Source organism: Clarias gariepinus, chromosome 14 (genome assembly GCF_024256425.1).
Source record: "Clarias gariepinus isolate MV-2021 ecotype Netherlands chromosome 14, CGAR_prim_01v2, whole genome shotgun sequence".
Taxonomy (NCBI): Eukaryota; Metazoa; Chordata; class Actinopteri; order Siluriformes; family Clariidae; genus Clarias; species Clarias gariepinus.
This window is the reverse complement of record NC_071113.1, coordinates 5801200-5823435: the sequence shown is the minus strand read 5'-3', so window position 1 is coordinate 5823435 and position 22236 is coordinate 5801200. Positions and strand designations below refer to the sequence as shown.

Genomic DNA, 22236 nt, shown 5'->3' with positions numbered 1-22236 from the left:
TGAGTGACGAATAAACAGCCTTTTCCAGCATAATGGAGCTCCTCACCATAAGGCAAAAAGTGGCTCTGAGAGCAAAGCATGGACATTTTGGGTCCGTGGTCAGAACAGAAACAAAAACCCACTAATTTTGACAAACTCCAAGGATATGTAAGAATGGGCTGCGCCATCAGTCAGGATGTGGCCCAGAAGATGATTGACAACATGCCAGGAAAATACTGCACTGCAAATATTGACTTTTTTCACAAATTTAATGCAACTGTTAGTACACTTATAAAATGCTTGTAATTATACTTCACTATACCATAGTAATATCTAAAAAAAAAAAATCTTAAAAACACTGAAGCAGCAGACTTTGCAAAGACTAATATTTGTGTCAGATCGAGGCTGACTACACTATAGCTTTACTGTGTTTTTTGTTGAGGTTTATGTAAATTATGACTTGGTATTTACACCAGAGTGTTAAAACAACAATTATATGTGTATATCTTGGTTTCAACAGTCAGAGAACCTTTCAGGACAAACATTTCCTGTACGCCTTCAGAAAGCACAGAAACTGTCTACGTCATCACAACGCAAGACCGAGTGACGTACTGCGCAAGTCTCAGATCCTGGCCTGGGGACGGAAACGCAGCAGGCTCCAGGGTTTTGCGGCTCAAAGCACAGCGGAAAATAACTCAAATATTCCCGTGTGTCTGTTTAGAGACGGAGGACGGCATATTTCTTTTGACGCTGACCTTCTTTGGGAATATCGCTAAGAGTGTAAGTAGATATGATATGATGTTTTTTTTCCAGGACTTTGTTTTGAGGAAGGGTATTGGGCTCGTTGTTGCAGGCTGGATCCCAAACGGCGTGATTGTTCCCTACACCGGCGCCCTAGTACGGGTGTACAGGAAGGGCTTGTAAAGGCGAAGTGCACTAGATAGTAAGTTCAATGGGAAGCCATTTGGAATTCAGCCAGCGTTAATGTTGTAACCTAGCGGTTTAGCTAAACAAGCCCGAAAGTCTGCAAATGTCTTTACAGCTGCTGTGTTTTTAGACACATTTAAGTCAAAATGGTATTAATTGAGCAACACGGTATTGTTTTTACCCGGTATTTACCTCATTAGGAGCTCATTTAGTCTGTCATAACCCAGAGTTTATCCCAAACAAGACTGTTTGTCTGCTAAATGTGAGTTATATCGTGACTGTTAGACATTACAGATTGATTTCTAGTGAAATGGTGGACAATATACACACACACACACACACACACACACACACATACAGGACACAAAGAAACAAGAGCAAAGCAGGTCACCTGAGATCTTCCAGCTATGGATGTCAAATGCTTGGCAGTATCACACACACACACACACACACACACACACACACACACAGAAAGAGTTAAGAATCACAATCTCCTGAAATCATGAGGCCTTTGGATTTCTCATGAGCATTCACACTGGAATTGATTTTTTTTAGTAGAAAACCTGAATCTGCTTTCTCTCAGGTTACGCATTAAAGATCATGATGTCATAACTAATCTTACTGAAGAATCAATAGTTAAAATCGCCTAAAACATGGTGCTCCCAGTGATCCAGACCTCATCTACCCTCCGGACTCATCCTGTCGACTCGCTTTTGGTCAGAGATCTTCTTGCTCTGGATGTGCGTGGTGACTGCGGACAGTTTCACTTCACCATGAAGACGGTCTTAGACTCGGCTGACGTCTGTTCTCTGACTGTCTGTGACTGCAGTCGCTCAATCGTTGCAACAGACTGAAAACGAGCATGACTGCGAAGTAATTCCTTCTATCTGTTATCACCCAAATGAGGATGGGTTCCCTGTCGAGTCCGATTCCTCTTAAGGTTCCTTCCTATATTCAATTCAATTCAATTCAATTTTATTTGTATAGCGCTTTTAGCAATTTTCATTGCCGCAAAGCAGCTTTACACAGTCAAAAGAATTATTTAAGTTTGCATGAAATGTGAATTTGTATATTGCATTTCTATATTGCAGTTTTATACCTGAGCGTCCAATAACGAAACTGGATTTCATCTAATCCGTAAAAACCCAGCTACACAGCACAGGTCAATGACCAGTGTGTGTTAATGAGAGGCTTTAGATTTTAAACTGTGCATTTGGGTTTGCACATATGTCGGGTAGAACAAATGTTAGCATTACGTCTATGACATGTACATTATGCTACTACAAGAATATGGAAATGATGTCGCAAAAAATTTTAAACTCTTAAAATGAGATTATTATTATTATTATTATTATTATTATTACCTTTTTGTTACAGAAACAACTGAAAACAAAAATAAAACGCGTGATCGTGTATTGTCGGTGATATTTCTTTGCCTCTGTGACCCAAGGTCAAGGTTCCTCTCAGGGTTTTTTCCTATTGCCATCTCAGGAAGTTTTTCCTTGCCACCATCGTCCTCTGGACGATCTGTTCATTTTGATTCATTTAGTTTCTCACATATTTCATATTTGTTTCCCTGATTGTCTTTTGATTCTGTAAAGCTGCTTTGCGACAATCACTATCGTTTAAAAACCCGCAATACTAATGAAATCAACTGACGGCTTCAGACAGTTAATAGCAGTGCATGGGGTGAGCTGTAAAGACTGGGAGAGCTTGTTTAATCACTCATACATCCGACTCCGGTAAACGTTATCCCAATCAGGGCTGCAGATGAGCCTGTTTTGGGAACACCATGCGTGGGGCAGGGGCAAAACCCAGTCACACACTCCCTCACACCAGGGATGAATTTAATTGAGATGGAGGTGAAAATATTCAGTTACTTATCATAATTCTTTAATGAATCTCCACATAGGTTTTTTGAATAGGAAAATAATATCTGTTGGCCTTTGAGATGCTCTTGCTGTATAATCCTATAGGTCAGGCATCACTAAACGTCCGTAAAAAGAAAGATGTCCAGACCGAGCGACAGTTCTATCCGCATCCTGATGCTTTTCTGGTAAATGAGGATAATCAATATACTAGAAATCTAGCGCTTTTTCCCCTCAATGTGTACGCGACTTTGTGCGTCGCTCAACAAAACTAATCACGCGATGGTTTACTGTATATACACAGAGTGTACGGTGAGGGGGGGGGGGGCAGGAAAAGGAAAGTAGACTATGAAAACTGAACGTTTAAAGATGAACGGACAGATCGATGTATGTTTATTCTTTCTGTGGGAAGTTTAAAACCAGTTTGTCTCATATGTTCTGAAACCGTGGTGATGATGATAACAAACAGTCATGTGAAGCTTCACTATGAGACAAAACACTGGTCGTTTGAGCAAAACGTATCTGCAGCAGTCCAAAGTGAGGGCGTGGAAAAATACCAGAACTGAGAGCCCGGTATGACGGAGCAACCAGAGTGCTTTCACATTCACTTACAGCCCAGCAGCGTTGCAAATGAAGATTCCCTAAAGACTGGTTAATGATTGTTGTTTGTATTCCGTACATTCCGTATAACAATAAACTATAAATATTATTAAAATGCAATGGAAAGTTTAAATTGAATGCCAAAAACTCACGCTTGAATAAAAACTTTATTGACCGGACTTTTGTAACTTTTAAATCCGTAGCCCTGCTACAGTTTGTGGATTCCTGTTTAATCCTGTAGGTGGTGCTCTAAACTGTTCAAACATGATGTGCAGCCAGCAAAGCATCCTGTACAGGGGAAACGAATTAGTTTACTAGGGATCTCGTTCCGATACGATGCTGTCACGATCCCCTGGTAATGATTCGATTTGTATTGGGAGTCTGTAAATATCGTGATTTTTATAACTGTTTGGATGGTATGATTTTTCAGAATTTTTATGATATTTTTATACTTTAAAGAAAGAAATTTTAATTAGACTAAACCGGTAACATGCTTACTGGAGAAAAAAAAAAGATCAAAATGATATAAAATCCTGATATATTATAAAACCTTGATACTTACAGACCACAATCCAACTTTACTCACATATAGGTATCATCATAATTCCATATCGGTCGTCCCTGGTGATTCCTATCCCACGAATTTAATGTTCCCAGTCCCCATCCATGCATGTTTTTGGGTTTTCGGAGATGAGAGGATCCAAACATGCCATGTTCATGTTCAGGTCTTTTATTTATCAATGCATTATAATCACATCACCTTTCCCTTTTTTTCTTTTTTCTGTATTTTTTGTTGTTGTTGTTTTTGTAAAGTTGTATTGCAGGGTCATTGTAGGTCTGCAATGCAGGTGCATTACAACACATTACATTATGTTCACAATGCAGCTATTACCAAGATGGTTGGTTATCTGATCTCTCCCTAATCCTTATGCCAGATCCCAGATTCCAGATTCTAATCACTACAAGGGTTGAACAATTAATGACACATAAAAATATATATATATATTTCACACTAAATTAATTCCGAACTAAATGGATTTGCTGGAAAATAAACACTCGGTTGCTTTCGATTGTGCCAGGTCTTCATTTCCACACAGTAAATCTTACTACATTACATTAATCCCTCTGATTATGACGTGTCTAAACAGACTTAATCTCTGTTTTTATTATTCACTCTTTCATCATAATTCATTTTTAAATATACATACATACAGAGGCGTGACACCCAGGGTGAGGGCAGAATCTAATCCTGGCTGTTACAGGAGTCTTTTTTTTTATTTATTGTTTTTGTTTTCACACAGTGATCGAGTAAAGATGACAATAGACAACTGTGAGTAACACTGATTTACCTTAAAAGGTAACAGAATAGCAAAGTACATTTAGTCTCTCTCTCTCTCTCTCTCTCTCTCTCTCTCTCTCTCTCTCTCACTCTCTCACACACACACTTGCATGCGGAGAAGGAGAGCTAAGGGTGTGTCTTCATTCATGTTTTAGCACTTTCTGAACCGCTCCTGTGCTTCGTCTTGTTTTTCTTGAATAGAGACGTACGGTGTGGTGCGGCGACAGATAATAATGAAACTCCTGGTACGTCTTGGTCTTGTCTAGCCGCGTACGTGCAGCTCTGACGTTAGTGGATGAAACTTGGAAATGCACCACACCAAGAGCTCGGTGCGTTTGATTACATGAATAATGCAAATGATGCAGGAAAAGCAGAATGAAAGATTGTGTGTGAGAGATGGTTTACAGGATGTATAGGCAAACATAGTGTTATTTTATGGTAGAGGGTTATTGTTATCGCTTTATGTGTACGTAGATGGCATAGGAAATAAAGACAATACTCTAAACTGTGGAGGACGCGGTCGTCTACGCGGCCCTTTTTCCTGCTTTGCATGAACTGTATTTTTAAAAATGTTTTTATGAAAAGAAACGTATTTCTGCATGGAGCTCGTAGAGAACTCGTGCAAGGCCGGATTAAAACGGGAATAAGGACGTGTGTGGACAGGTTTGTCGAAGTGATAAATACCTGTGCTGCTGTTACTGTTATTGCGCTGCTAATGCTTGGAAAACACCTTTAATTACAGTGTTTAACTCTGCATAGGATTTATTTTGTACCAAGGTTAAATACGCCTCAAGATCGGTTGGTTAAATCAATTGTTAATTTTATTCATCTACGGTTACGTTAATATCCTAAAGAGACGCTCATGAGTAGTAGCGATGCCCAAGAGTCTTACTTGTTTCTTCAGAATCCCACAGCCGTCCACAGCATTTTGTGTGTGTGTGTGTGTGTGTGTGTGTGTGTGTGAGTGAGCATGCCCGGCCCTGCTGTCTGTCTGAGAGTTTATCAGACTGAAATGAACACATTCCTACCAGTTTGCGATTTGTGTCTCCTCTAATAAACAGAGATGCTGCATTAGCGTTGCAGAGGATGTGTATGTTAGCATTTACACACACACACACACATACACACACACTAGTAGCTGAGAATCAGATCAGCGCTGACTGAATTAAGGGGAAAACAAGGGAGGAAAAAAAATCATTAAATTGCGACAGTAATTACACTTAGGAAGGAGAAAGTGATATGAAAAATCTTACAGTATGATAATCACACAGCATAGTTCATACGTGCGTACATACTACTTCTACAAGAACAATATTCCTTTAGTATAATTGAACTCAATAAGATTATCGATCGAGAAGTTGAGCTGATAAATTTATTATCACTTTTTTTGACACATCAAGCATTTAATCTGCTTAAAACATAACAGATTTTGTTAGTCTTTTAAAGTTCAGGCTTCCAAACTTTCTCAGGTTAATCCGGTCTCCTCCCTGATTGGTTAGATGCTTTACCACGTGTAAAATGTTGGTCAAAGCTCCACCCTCAGACAGAGACCCAGTGGAAGAAAGTAAACACCGCCGGAAATGAGTTACCGATCAGGAAGGGAAGGGAAAAATGTTTTCCCTGCTGGAACAACGGCTTCTCTGATTAGAAAATTCATTCCAATTATTCACGATCGGGTCAGACTGGTCAGAGTGTAGTGTTTATACGATGCAGATTTATTCCGATTGGATTAGCATTAGGATCGCATTAGGGCCCATGTCAACATACCAAGGTCCACCAAAAATTAAAGATGTTTTTAAGGCAGCAAAAAATTTTGCGTGGAAAGATGCAAACATAATCGCAGCGCCAAAACTCGCGGTGAATCAAGATGAACCGTACTTCCTGCGCGAAACCACGTAGGTGAGAACGGAGTATTAAAGTTGACTGAGATGAATTAAGTGCATTACAGTGCCATACATTCTTCTAAAAAAAAAAAAAAAAAGGTATTTTAAATGACTTTAAGGACAAAAAAAAAACAAAACTAAGGCATACATTTAAAAAAATAATTATAAAAAAACACTACGTTTTGCAACTAAACTTTCAGAACTAAAAGTTTCAAAATCTACATCTCAGGCATAACATATAAGCCTTTATTGACAATTTCTGTCGTTTTCTCTTGTTGATTTCTTCATCTTTTGGCTCACTGATATTTTTATCGCTTCTTTCCATTTTCCAGCCCGCAACAGAACGCTCCCTCAAATCAATACACAGCAAACTGTTTGCTTCTTCTTCCGCTTTGTGGTGTTTAATGGCGGCTTGCATCTGGAAGCGCGCTGTGTCACGCCAAACAAATAATTGCGCAAAAACATAACGCAAGCTTTTAACATTTATTAAAAGAAGCTTTAAGGCAGAAGATTTTGCCTCAATCATTTTTTGTAATCGAATAACTCGAGGAATCGTTTCAGCCCTAGTCATATGCTTAGTCCTTCTCTACGTATCCTCCACCTAAGGCGACACACACACTTCTCCAAACGATAGATAAACTGGTGAAGACTGTCTTTAAAGAATTTTTTTTTGTCTCTTGAGGAAAAGTTCCACCTCAGAATGCCAAAATTTTTGACCATACAGTAAGTCAGCCGCAAGTTTCACCATTTCATGAAGAAGGCGAGCCCCCTCCGTGAGCGCTCCACGACGCTCTGCCTTGACCTTGTCCAACAGCATCATACGGGTTTTTTAAACAAAAAGAAATGTTCACGACTAAACTCATTTCCACAGACATAATTGCGGCAAATTTTTTGCTTTTTTTTTATTTTAATAAGATTTTTTTTATGATCGCCCTTTGTAAGCAGAACTTGAAGAGACTTGATGGAAAATAATGATATACTGTTGTGTTGTTGGTTTAAGAAAACACTTTGTTTCCATGTCAATCAAACCTACACAGTCACTGATTCTGCTGTTATTTTTTCTTTTCATAAAGTATACACAAGTATAAGACAAACCCATCCCAATTGTTTTCCAAGTTTTAGTTCTTAGTTTAAATACGTTTCCCTGGATACACTTCTTAACGACACAGTGCCTCTACCTTTTATTATATATAGACTTTTTTTTCTTAATGACTCACAAAATGTGCATGCTGTAAGGTCAGTTTTAGTCATATTGCACTTCTAACAATGAACAGCTTTACACATATCCGGGTACAGATACAGGTTTAAATTTTTCCCTGATTTCACAAGCCAGACATGAGGACGTGACAAGGAGAATCTCCCTGAGATGACATGAGGAACTGTATACTGTAGGGTCGAGCAGTGCTACATGTGTTGGAAAGCTCTTCAGTGTAAAAATCAGGGTCATATTTTAGATTTTTTGAAAATTTTTAAGGCTTAAATCTATAATATCCAGGTGCCTCATGCGAAGAAGAAAACGTAAGCATACTTTGAGCAAGTTTAAGCGTTAGATTGTGAGAATATCTACAGCCATCATTAGGGTTTACGTCAGACAGAAGTTATTACTAAATTATAGGGACGTGAATCACCAGTCACCACCTGATACGATATAATCCTAATACCTCGGTGCTGTTTTGATTGAAATTATGATTCTTTAAGTATCACGATTTTATAAACATCGGACGCGATATTACGTTGTTACAATTTTAAACCTTTAAAAAAAGTTTAATAAGTCATTAAATGTATCAATGAAACATTAGTTTTCTCACCTAAAATTAAAACTCGGCATTTAACGATACAAACTCAATTCAAATACCACAGTTATTTATAACTTTAACCAAATTAAATCATCAAAAAAAAATCCACATTTAACTGAGCAGCACGTATCTCTGTCATCTGCCATAATTATTATTTCTAAACAAACTTATAAAATACTGTAATTCACTTCTACCACACAGGATGGCAATGTGTAAATTGTTTAGAGTGTGCCTTTCTGTCTTTCAGGTCTGTAGGATCACATAGAAACATCTAAATTATGAGAGGCTTTCATAAAGCTGTGTTCAGTTTTTAAAAGGACGGTTCATTCTTATGTAGCCAGATGTGTGAAATTGTGTGCAATGACTAAATTTTGAGCCAAATCCTGAATTTCTTTTTGTCTTTAACTTGTGTGTGCAATGGAGTAAAGCTTAATTGCAAATTAAGCACAAATAGCTTGCTGCAGGTTATCTGAATTCAGATTCTTAGGGGTAAAACTCTGGAGACCTGGCTGAAATGTCGTTCACTGTTTTTATTAAAATAAAGTTTTTATTGATTCCTCATTTTTTTATGTTTGAGTGTATTAACAATTAACAACTTTTCAATTATAAACAGAGAACAAGACAGTCCTGAAAAAGTAGATGTGTGAGACACATCATTGAAACCAAAACAGTTTAAACAAACTGTTGAAAAAAAAAAAACATAAATAATCAGAAGTGTAAAGGTCACACTTGGTCTTTAATCTGGGTGGATCTCTCTTCGCGGTTTGGCATTTAAAAATTGATGAATAATATCAAGGTTTTAGACATTGTGTGGGGTTATTTATTTGGACTTATATACTGTGGGAATTCATGAGCAAGAACTTTTTTTTTTATTAATTTCTTAAAATTATTAAATAAAAATTTAATTTTTATTTTATTATTTTTGCCTGCACACAAGGTATTTGTTTGCTTTTTCTGTATTTCAGGGTTGCCAGATCACAGTATAAATAATGTCTCCACCAAACAAATAATATCAAATCTTAAACTTACACTGTGGCATAACTATTTCTGCAAATAATGTTTATCCCACTGTTATTGTAACTTTTGAACGACTTCAAAATTTAAAATGTAGAATGAAATAAAAATCTGGAAAGAACATTGAGTTAGAAGGTGATCCCAAACTGATTGAGCGGTGGTGTATATGGTGAATTTTGGCTGTAGTGTCCAAAAAAGCACAGATGTTCTTTATTTGTTATTTTATTAGTTGTTATTATTTATATTCTGTTTCTGTATAATAGCTTTTACATTATTTTCTAAAATAAGAAAATGTGACTTTTTTTTTCATTTTTCTTTTGAAGACACTTGAAAGATTTGTGTGAAGAGCACTTTTTTATTTTTATTTTTTAATTGCTTGAGTGCAAAAAATGGTTTGGTTGGGAAAAAAATTAGAATTGTATGCGAGAATTATGCCATAATCTCAATTTCTGTGGAGAAGAATCACAATTGTGATTTAAGAAAGATTAGTGCAGCTTTAGTGAACGCTCATGCACCGTGTGAACATTTTATGGTGTCGTCCTGTTGTGTAAACAAGTTTATAGTGTTTCCTTGATATGCCTTTCCTTTGCATACTTTGCAAACAGACCAAACAAAGAGGAACCATAAGCTGAGGAACTGTGTGTACTCGATGTCTGGTTGACTTAAAAAAAGAAAAGAATAAAAAGTTTGGGATGCCATGTGCTTCACTTTCACGTATTTATTAAAATTTACCGCTATACCTCCAATTTTGTTTTAGCAGAGCAGAAAATTCTCGCTGCATGCGTCATCGCAAAAAAATATTTTTTTCACTATTTATATTATTTGTAATTTTATTACCAATAATAATAATAATAATTATTATTATTATGTATTATTATTAGTGCTGTCAAAATTAGTGCGTTAACGCATGCGATTAATTTGAAATATTTAACGCATAAAAAAAATTTAACGCAATTAACGCGGTTGCAGTTGTTTTTTTTTTTCTGTTGTGGCCAACGTGTGTTCAACGTGCAAAGAAGTATGGATAAGACCAAGGAAGGACTTTTAGACGGAAAGTTTCAGTATAAAACTCTGCCGGATGGTTCTGTGGATAAAAGAAAAGTAATCTGTACATTTTGCAAAGCCGAATTTAAATACCACAGAAGTAATTCGTCTTTGACATATCACTTCTACAGGGCCTCGCCAATGTAAATTGCATTGATTGTTTTGAAATTCAAATGACACAAATGGCACATACCTGTGTTTTTATTTCTTTAATAAATATGGCTTTTAAGCCAACAGTTAATTTGGAGAATATTGATGGTTTATTGCAGGTATGTTGTTTACATGAGAAAATCTGTGTTACAAGTTAAACAAAAATTCCAATAAACAATCATATTTGAATTTAAATAGTTTTATTGTCTTGAGTTTACATTAATTATTTACATTTACATATCCAAAAAGTTTCATTGTGATTAATCGCGATTAATTGCAAAAAATTGTGCGATTAATTAGTTAATTTTTTTAAATCGATTGACAGCACTAATTATTATGTATTATTTCTCTTCTTTGGGTTTTTTCTTTTAAAACAAATCATTCCCATTTATTTTGTGAAAATTCTTTGCAGATCAGCCACACCTCATTAGGGCTCTCTTTAGGGAAAACACTGCCGTGTGTGAGTCTCGACCGTGCGCGAGTGTGTAATGTGCATGTCTTTATGTCCACCACACAATCTAGGTGATTTAAATCACATTAGTGGAAAAGCGTTCAGTGATTATACCGCCCTGGAGATTTCATCTCATAGTGGAAGCTTTTAAGGCTTTAACACAGAGCGATTAGTCATAAATAAATCTTCATTTAGAAAAACTATAAACCTTTAAGCAAACCCATAAGAAACTTTAATAATTAAGTATTTAATTAACTAACTATTTAACTGATTTAATAAATAAATAAGCTTGTGGTCTTATTTTATTCTCTTGGAGATGTAAGAGGTGTTCAAATCAAACCGGGACTTTTTATTGCACAGAACAGAGTTATAAGAGTAATTAAAAACTTCCTTTGTTTCTCTATATAATCCCCTGCTACACTAATACTCTTATCTCAGTGTTTGAGAAGTGCTTGGATTTCATCAGGGTAGAAAGGTTTCTCAGTAAGCCAGACTGACTGTCTGATTCATGTCTGAAACACTGGCCTCCCAGGAACTCCTTTAATGGCAAAAAAACATGTTACCAAAGTCTTTGGAGCGAGCTCAGGACTGTACGGGGGGTTTGGACAATAACTCTGAGCCTGTTTTAATTTTAATAGCCCTTTTACAAAATCACGAATCATTATTATTATTTCTGCTAACATCAGTTAAATGCAAATCTCGTCTATAGTAGGTAGGACGCTTTCTACAAACCTACTCTGTTCACACCTAGTGTTTAGACTGTTACTGTTTCCTCTGCTAAAACAGAGCACTGTCTGCTGTAATGTTTCCCCTCCAACAGTCAGCTTCTCCACAGTGCATTGATCTTTCCTTTCTGTCTTTCAGGTCTGGTGTGGGTGGGATCTATTTGAATGCCCAGCACACACTTACCACGAATAGCACCATGAACAGGAATAAGCGTGAGAAAGAGTATTACAGTATAGATGTAGGAGATTCCACATTTACCGTCCTGAAGCGGTACCAGAACTTAAGACCCATCGGCTCTGGAGCACAAGGCATCGTCTGGTAAGTAACTTTGGTCTCACAGACAATTACTAAGAACAACAATGGAAAATCATTTGATGAGTTAAACTCATGTTTTTTTTTTTTTTTTTTTAATATAGCTCAGCATATGACCACATCTTGGAGAGAAATGTCGCTATTAAGAAACTCAGTCGGCCCTTCCAGAACCAGACCCATGCCAAACGGGCGTACAGAGAGCTGGTGCTCATGAAATGTGTCAACCACAAGAATGTAAGCAGAGTTTTAAAGTGTGCCATGTGCGTAGTACTGTATATATGTATGCATTGTATACCTGCTTAAACATTGCTGGATTATTTTTTTAGAAGCTCTAAAAGATACAAATGTCCAAAACATGGTGTTGTGAAACCAACACATTGTGGAACATTTTTAGTTTATGTCCTATGGTGTCGACTCTTTTAGTGTTCGTACAAATATTTACACATTAAGTTTACTGAAAGTAAAAACAGTTGAAAGTCAGAGGACGTTTCTTTTTTTGCTGAGTATATAACACTATTTTTAATAATACTTAATGCTTCTTATTATTCTCCCGATCCGCACTTCTTTATTTTTTTTTTTTGTAAATACTCATACACATTTATATGTTTATTAGATTAAAAGAAACACATTCGCTAAATACAATTTCCTGCCCTTTTATGTCTGTAGTGTCGGTTACTTTTTTTAAATTCGAATTTAAAATTCTAACGATCTTAACTGTCATTCAGATGAAACTTGGACCATTTAGATTCCACATGAAAAGACATAAATCTGTTTATTATTCTACTAAAATGTAAAATTGTTAAGATTTTGCAGCATGCAACATTAATTGCAACATGAATTTGACATAGCTACATATATTTTTTTGCCTTTTAAGCTTTTGCCCAAAAACCATCTCTCATACAAACGCTGATGTTGCCCTGAAATTTTGATGGAATATCTGCTAACAGTAGTTACTGGCAGCGGCACAGTGATGTAGTGGTTAGCACTGTCGCCTTGCACCTCCAGGGTCCGGGTTCGATTCCCGGCCAGGCTCGATTCCCGTCTCTGTGTGCATGAAGTTTGCATGTTCTTTCCGTGCTTGGTGGGTTTCCTTCAGGTACTCCGGTTTCCTCCCACAGTACAAAGATATGCAGGTTAGGCTAATTGGCATTTCCAAATTGCCCGTAGTGTGTGAATAAGAGTGTGAGTGTGTGTGGCCGCCTCATGCCCTAAGCAAAAACAATTTGGGGAAAAAAATCTTTAATTTTGAACGGAATGCTTTAATTTAAGCAACAATTTTTACAGGTCATATGCTTCTAGAAGCTTACATTAACTTTAATATAAATACTCATAGAGGAATGTGAATAATTTCTATTTTAAATGATTATTGTTTGAAGTGAGACAGTGTAACACTGAAAAACTTTGGGACACGTATAAAATCATCTTTCTAAAATGGCTAAAGTTTGCAACTTGAAATTTTTAGGGAAGCGAGATTGGTCACTCCCATGTAACTCCCAAAAACTTTAGAAGTAGCTTCTTTGGCTCACACATTTTCTGTATTATACAGTATGTATAACATTATAAAAAAATAATACATAATATTAGCACCAATATTGTGTTTTGGACAATATTTTTTTTTTTTTTTGTGGTACGTCTTGTTAAAACTCTAGTTTAAGACATACTGTAATTTCATTAAATAAACATCATTAAGTGCCCTTATTTATGCTGCTCTTTCCTAGCACTATTGATCCATTATCCAGATGTTAAAGTGCACTTCCACTGATTTGTAATTGCTGGTCTGAGTGTAGAGTTATTGATTATTTAAATTCTTATCCATTAGGTTTAAAGAAGACATCAAAAGCAGTACGCTTATAATAGTGTCACACTCTCTTTAACCTGTCTCCTTTTGCTTTGCAGATAATTGGACTCCTAAATGTCTTTACACCACAGAAAACACTTGAAGAGTTTCAAGACGTGTGAGTTTTCCATTATTTTTGACTCTTCATTTGTGAAACGTGTTTGTAACGTGAGAGAGTTTGTTCACACGTGAATGCCTCTAGATACTGAGAGTGTATTTTGCCTTCAGGTGCATGTCATGGGAGGAAATAAAGTGAACACGATAATGGATGGATGTGTTTGTGTCTGTTATTTTTAGTAATGATGTTCAATCAGAGACGTGCAGTTCTGTGTAAAAGTCTTAACCCCCCACCCCTTGTTTTTTATATTTAAATTTTTAATTAGTGCTGTCAATCAATTAAAATTTTTTATCTAGTTATGCAGAGTCGTGGTCTATAATTAGTCACAATTTTAAAATACTCAGATTTACTTGTATTATAACTGTGTCATGTTGGTATAAAAAAATGCATGAAAAACAGATTATGCAGTTTAAATTAACATTTAACAAATGTTAGATTAAAATCTCTCAAATGGGACTGGCACCGCATGCAGTGGCTGGGTAGTATGAGGTGTGGCAACTCACCAACACAGGAACCCAGATTCTCAGATCTAAAAATAGTCTAGAGCTTTAGCCGCTTAAGCCACCACTCCCACATCTTACATTTAATGTATTCTTGTAAAAATAGTTCCCCTTTAAGGTACATTGGGGCAAAAAAGTCTTTAGTCAGCCACTAATTGTGTAAGTTCCCCCACTTAAAGAGATGAGAGAGGCCTGTAATTTTCATCATAGTAGGTATACCTCAACTGTGAGAGACAAAATAAGAAAAAAAAATCCAGAAAATCACATTGTAGAATTTTTAATGAATTAATTTGTAAGTTCTTCTGTAAAATAAATATTTGGTCACCTACAAACAAACAAGATTTCTGGCTCTCACAGACCTGTAACAACTTCTTTAGAGGACAAAGGCTGCTCCGTCCTCCACTCATTTCCTTTATTAATGGCATCTGTTATCAGTATAAAAGACACCTGTCCACAACCTCAAACAGTCACACTCCAAACTCCACTATGGCCAAGACCAAAGAGCTGTCAAAGGACTCCAGAAACAAAACTGTAGACCTGCACCAGGCTGGGAAGACTGAATCTACAGTAGGTGCGCAGCTTAATGTGAAGAAATCAACTTTGGGAGCAATTATTAGAAAATGCAAGACGTACATCTCCCTCGATCTGGGGCTCCCGCAAGATCTCACCCCGTGGGGTCAAAAAGATCACAAGAACTGTGTTTAAAAATCCCAGAACCACACGGGGGGACCTAGTGAATGACCTGCAAAGTGCTGGGACCAAAGTAACAAAGGCTACCATAAGTAACACACTGCGCCACCAGGGACTCAAATCCTGCATTGCCAGATGTGTCCCCCTGCTTAAGCCAGTACATGTCCAGGCCCATCTAAAGTTTGCTAGAGAGCATTTGGATGATCCAGAAGAGGGTTGGGAGAATGTCATATGGTTAGATGAAACCAAAATAGAACTTTGTGTTTGGAGGAGAAAGAATGTTGAGTTTCATCCAAAGAATACCATACCTACTGTAAAGCATGGGGTGGGGCATCATGCTTTGAGTCTGTTTTTCTGCAAAGGGACCAGGACGACTGATCCGTGTAAAGGAAAGAATGAATGGGCTCATGTATCGTGAGATTTTGAGTGAAAACCTCCTTATATAAGCAAGGGCATTGAAGATGAAACGTTGCATTTCAAGGTCCTGGAGTGGCCTAGCCAGTCTTCAGATCTCAACCGCATAGAAAATCTTTGGAGGCAGTTAAAGTCCATGTTACCTAGTTGTACCTCTGTCATTGTCAACAAAGGGTAAATAATAAAGTATAAAGATGAAATTTTGTTATTGAACAAATACTTATTTTCCACCATAATTTGCAAATACATTCTTTAAAAATTCTACAATGTGTTTTTTTTTTCTTCTTCTTTTTATTTTGTCTCTCATAGTTGAGGTATACCTATGATGAAAATTACAGGCCTCTCTCATCCTTTTAAGTGGGAGAACTTACACAATTGGTGGCTGAATAAATACTTTTTCCCCCTTGTACAGTATACACAACTTCTACACAACCATCTAGGAGCTTTTAGTTCACTTAGTCATATTATTATCCGCGTTAAACGTGACATTATCACACACAGCCGGGTAACCATGCTCCAATTGTTCAGTAATTAGTATTCTGGTGGTTGGAACAGACAAGAGGGGAAATGAGGTTGCTGCTGAGGTTGTTACATAGACCGATTTTTTTTAATTGTATCTTTAGACACTGTGTAATCTACACTAGACATTGTTTTAATTAATTTAATAGGAAGAAATGAGGGTTGGCTCAAGGCTTTTGCACAATACTTCATATGTAACTCAAAAATTATTTCAACCTTTAATAAAAATGTACTCTGTAGTAGTTCTCGGTTGAACGTATGAAGTTGATATATTTTTTCTGAAGAACTGTTTTACTGTGTGACGAGGTTGGAGATAGAGGTCTGCTCAGGACTGTTTTTTTTTTAGTCCCGCTCCCACGAGGTTTTATCCCACACGCACCTGCGTCCGCTATATATCACTCTTTGTTCACCCGCTGCCCGCTTAGAATAATTTTCTTACCGACCCGACCGCTCCCGCTAAATGTCTATCTATTTCCAGAATCTCACATTTAAACCGAAAGAGAGGGATAACAAAAAAAAACTGTGGGTTGTACAACAATATATTTTATTTTTATTCTTTTTGACAAGAATGGTTAATACGGAAAATGTGTTGCAGGGGGAAAATTGTAGAAACAATGTACAAAATTGTAGCATATTTATTATTTTTATTCAAAATATAAATGTGACATTTTTTGTCAACAGCTTAGGAAAGGTGTCGCTGAAAGCAAAAATTACAGAATTGCCCGATGTGGGTTTCTTGACGGTAAACTGACCTTGAAGGACGTAAGCTGAACGTCCTTCGAGGACGGCGCATCCACACTTTGCTCTGCCATCCTCAATACAGCCCCCTCTGGTGACCGTTAAGCAAATCCTGCGTGCACAGACCTTGCCAATAAAATGCATGTCGCAGTCCATGCGTGCAGCGCAGTCATGAGCGCAAGTCATACAGGTGCTCGATAAGAATGAATAAAGCGCAGATATGCTGTTCAGAAAGGACATCGGGATCGGTATATTATTAGACTGACCGCTCCCGTTTAAATTACACCAGTTTCCAACCGCTACCGCGTTTTGTTTGTAAATTTATTCCCGCGCCGCAAAAAATCTTGCCGGGTCCCGCGGGAGAGCCGCAGGAATGCAGACCTCTAGTTGGAGATGTTGGTCAGAATCCTGGATTTCTTCTTCACGTCAAGCAGTTCTTAGATTTGCTTAGTTGTGTTTCCTCCTCCAGGGGATTAGATGCTCATTTCAGGACATTGATTGGGTGTTCCTTCAACCATTTCTCTGTTGACTTGGATGCAGTTTTGTGGTCATTATCTTGATGAAAAGATCAATCCACTGCCAAGTCTTTATCTCTTGCTTTCAACAAAACAGCCCAAATCCAATATGGTGACCGATCAAAATGTTCAGTCTTAATTTTTTCCAATTCAAAAAGTTTTTTGTCACCCTTATCAGACAACTTGTTTTTTGATTAATAGTTACTCTTTGTTTTGTTTAAGTAAAACAGTTGAATAATAGTTTATGAAGGAGAGCAACAATAAATCGACTAAAATCGGAAATCAAAATAGTTGCCATCGAATTTAATTTTAGTCGGTCGATTTGTTGATGACGTCATTGCGCTCGTTTCTTTTTCCGAACGGTGGAAACACTGAGGTGTAGGTGTGGGGCTTACTGGAGTGATGTGAGTAATAGCGCCAAAACTCCCAAGTGTGGGAACATTGTAGTCTTAATTCAAGCAAAACAGCTACTTGAATCAGAGACAGCCTTTGTAGTGGCGGGGGCGTGGCTTTATTCACGAAGGACATGAGAGTCAGGTTAGTAGTAAAGGATTCACATCTAAAGTGAATGTGGATAGTTAGTGACTTTGTCTTTTAGAGGATAATTAGTGACTGTGCTGTGAGTCGGGTTTTTATTTCCAGTCCTCCTTAATAAAGCTTTATTCACACTAACGCCCCCCCCCCCCAACACACACACACTATGTATCCATATTCTCCTCATTGTGTATACTTTTCACACTTACCTCACTATCATTTCAATTTAACTCCCGTGTGTGTGTGTTTGTGTGTGTGTGATTTGCAGTTACCTGGTCATGGAGCTGATGGATGCTAATCTCTGTCAGGTGATTCAGATGGAGCTGGACCACGAGCGACTCTCTTATCTGCTTTACCAGATGCTCTGTGGCATCAAACATCTGCACGCAGCTGGCATTATACACAGGGTGAGGCTGCGCAACACAGAGTGTTTGTCTCTTTAGTTGTTGCCCCAAGTAGGAATTCTAAAGTTTGTGTCTACATACATATATATATACACATTTATCACTATTCGAGGATCTACTTAAACAATCTCACACACACACACACACACACACACACACACACAGTCATCATTTCACCTCCGTGGCTTTACCCACTGTGTGGTTGTCGTTGTTAGATGGTCTGGTTTGAGGATTTCTAAAACTGCTGATTTACTGGGCTTTTCACACACCACAGTCCCCAGAGTTTACACAGAACGGTGTGACAAACAAATAATCGTGCAGAGGGTCCCTCCACTCAGAGAATGGATTTTTGCTTTTCACACAATTTTCTATATATAAAACTCTGGGGACTGTGGTGTGTGTGTGTGTGTTGTGTGTAAATCCCAGGAGATCTGCACTTTCTGAAATACCCAAACCAGCCTCACTTGCACCAACAACAAGGCTACAAATAAAGGCAAAAAATACAATAATGACGTGAACCGTATCCAACAACGCTGACAGATTAAATCAGCGTTTATTTCATTACTGAACAGAGACTGTTTAAGTCAAGAGACGACAGTGCGGCTTTTAACTTAAAACAGAAACATATTTCGTTCTTTGACTTCACTGTGTTTTAGGCCAAAAGGTCAATTAGACGCAGTTTGAAATGACATTTATTAAATTGTTTGTTTGTTTGTTAATTCATTTATTTATTTATTCATTTATTTATAATTTCTGCTTGCCTGTCATATAAAAATATGAAGGGTGTTCAAACCGGCATGATCTAATGTGATGATGAGCAGAAGCAGGCAGTCCGATCACGGCCCAGGCGTACTGAGAAAACGTTTTAGCTTGATTTTATCCAAGCTCTAACCCTGCTATACAGTTGTGTTCAAAATTATTCAACCCCCAATGCTGTAAAGGGTTTTAGGGAATTCAGTGTACATTTGTAATTGTGTTCAGAATGAAATCTTACAAGGACTTTTTAAAGAACCAAATGCAGCTAAAATGACATCAATTGTTTTTGTAATACAGTATTAAATGTTGTTTTTTGTGATTTCTTCATTGACACAATTATTCAACCCCTTAAAGACTACCACTTTTAAAAACAGAGGTTCATTCAAGTGTTTTCGATCAGGTATTGAAAACATCTGTGGACGTCAAGGAACAGCAATCAAACATAATAAGCACCAATTAGGCAGATTTAAAATGACTGTGATACTCAGCTCCTTCTCGACATTTACTGGTGTGTTTACAAACATGGTGAAGTCAAGAGAATGGTCCAGGAAGACAAGAGAAGAAGTGATTTCTCTACACAGGAAGGGCAATGGCTATAAGAAGATTGCAAGGATGTTAAACATTCCAAGAGACACCATAGGAAGCATCATTCACAATTTCAGGCAAAGGGCACTGTTGAAAAGCTACCTGGTCGTGGCAGAAAGATGATGACCTCGACTCTTGTGCGCTACCTGAAGCGCAAAGTGGAGAAAAGTCCCCGTGTGACTGCTGAGGAACTGAAAAAAGATTTGTCAAATGCGGGTACTGAAGTTTCAACTCAGACAATAAGACGCACACTGTGTAATGAAGGCCTCCATGCCAGAACTCCCAGGCGCACCCCCTTGCTGTCTCCAAAGAATAAGAAGAGTCGACTGCAGTATGCCAAAAGTCATGTGGACAAACCACAAAAGTTTTGGGATAGTGTTCTGTGGACTGATGAAACAAAATTAGAACTGTTTGGGCCCATGGATCAACACTATGTTTGGAGAAGGAAGAACAAGGCCTGTGAAGAAAAGAACACCTTGCCTACTGTGAAGCATGGCGGGGGGTCAATCATGCTTTGGATATTTGGATATCCAAAGCTATTTGGATAGCTGCTCATCAGCTGAAGCTCAATCTCAGTAAAACCGAACTGTTGTTTATCCCTTGTGACTCATCTCCAGGTCAAGACCTTGTGATATCCATGGACAACAACCAAATCACTCCCTCAACCACTGCCCGCAATCTCGGGGTAACCGTGGACAATCATCTGTCATTTTCCCCACACATCGCTAACCTTACTCGCTCTTGTCGATTTCTTCTTTACAATATCAGAAGAATTCGCCCATTTCTTTCTTCACAGGCTACTTCAGTCCCTTGTTATTTCAAGACTGGACTACTGCAACTCACTCCTGGCAGGCCTGCCTTTGTCCACGATTCGTCCTCTGCAACTGATCCAGAATGCAGCAGCACGACTCGTTTTTAACCTTCCCAAGTTTTCCCACACCACCCCACTCCTCCGCTCCCTGCACTGGCTTCCTGTAGCTGCCCGCATCAAATTCAAAACACTGATGCTTGCCTACAAAGCTAAAAATGGCCCAGCACCCACTTACCTCTCTGCGCTAATTACACCACGAACTGCACCACGTTCCCTCCGATCCTCCAGCACTGCTCGCCTCATCCCACCATCTCTCAGGGATCGAGGGCGGCATTCATCCAGGCTCTTTTCTGTTCTGTCACCTAGGTGGTGGAATGAACTTCCTCTAGATGTCCGTACATCAGAGACTTTGACTATCTTTAAACGACGACTCAAGACGCATCTGTTTCTCCAGTACTTGGACTAACACCCCCCCGAAAAAACAAAAAAACAAAAAAAAACTCAGATGTGTTGGACTAATGGTACTTAGTTATTAACCTAGTTAACCCAGTGTAAGTATGTATCCAATGTTGTAAACATTAAAGCACTTTTTGTAAGTCGCTCTGGATAAGAGCGTCTGCCAAATGCCTAAATGTAAATGTAAATGCTTTGGAGCTGTTTTGCTTCTGCAGGTACAGGGAAGCTTCAGCGTGTGCAAGGTACCATGAATTATTTTCAGTACCAGGAGATATTGGAAGAAAATGTGATGCAGTCCGTCACAAACCTGAGGCTTGGGAGACGTTGGACCTTTCAACAGGACAATGATCCCAAGCATACCGCCAAGTCCACTAGAGCATGGTTGCAGATTAAAGGCTGGAACATTTTGGAGTGGCCATCGCAGTCACCAGACTTAAATCCGATTGAGAACCTTAAGTGGGACTTAAAGAAAGCAGTTGCAGCGCGCAAGCCTAAGAATTTGACTGAACTGGAGGCTTTTGCCCATGAAGAATGGGCTAAGATACCCATAGACGCTGCAAACCACGTGTCAAGCTATGCTTCATGTTTAAAAGCTGTTATGACTGGAAAAGGATGTTGTACTAAGTACTAAGAATGAATGTCACTTGGGGGTTGAATAAAACTGATAATGATGTGAGCACAGAAAAGACATTTGAGGTTATTTCATTATAAATGTTGTTATATTTGTCTGACTTACAAGTGCCTCTTTGATTTAATTGTAAACAAGATGACTGAAATGATCAAAACTAATGTCAAACTGGCCAAAACACTCAATTTCAGTGGGGGTTGAATAATTTTGAACACAACTGTAAGTGCATTAGTTTATCAGAGGATTATAGAAAAATAAAAGAAGTTTTTATAACCCTCATAACTGTCTTCTGTTATTCTGTACTATCAAAAGTCCCAGTTTGACTTGAACACCTGTCTATATATATATACACCTATACTATACATGCGCTGCCTGGCCAATAATAATGTGGCACATGCCAACTGTCCACAGTGTGGTGGTGGATTCATGTGTGAAAATGATTCCTCATGCTCCCGGAAGCACTCTTTCACGATTTGAATTCTGGAATATGGCTGTATCAGGAGGGACTAAAAACACTAGACATAGATGTGATACTCTGGTCATTTAGTACGTTCAGGTCGACAGCTGACTTCATTTTATCGCCTCATAACGTTGCTGAGTCTAGACCTGAGCAACTGAACCAACCCCAGATCATAAAACTGC

At 38.0% G+C, this 22236-nt stretch overlaps 1 protein-coding gene across 2 annotated transcripts in view; it reads left to right on the top strand.

Annotated features, from left to right (window-relative positions):
* The first annotated feature begins 608 nt into the window (after nucleotides 1-608).
* mapk8b (mitogen-activated protein kinase 8b) overlaps nucleotides 609-22236 on the top strand; it is a 33160-nt gene continuing 11532 nt past the window's right edge. For both annotated transcript variants that reach the window (XM_053511244.1, XM_053511245.1), the window contains exons 1-5: nucleotides 609-759; nucleotides 11916-12095; nucleotides 12194-12323; nucleotides 13986-14044; nucleotides 18223-18361. In XM_053511244.1, the coding sequence (XP_053367219.1) occupies nucleotides 11974-12095; nucleotides 12194-12323; nucleotides 13986-14044; nucleotides 18223-18361 (450 nt within the window). In that variant the 5' untranslated portion in view covers nucleotides 609-759; nucleotides 11916-11973. The remainder of the gene's footprint in view (nucleotides 760-11915; nucleotides 12096-12193; nucleotides 12324-13985; nucleotides 14045-18222; nucleotides 18362-22236) is intronic.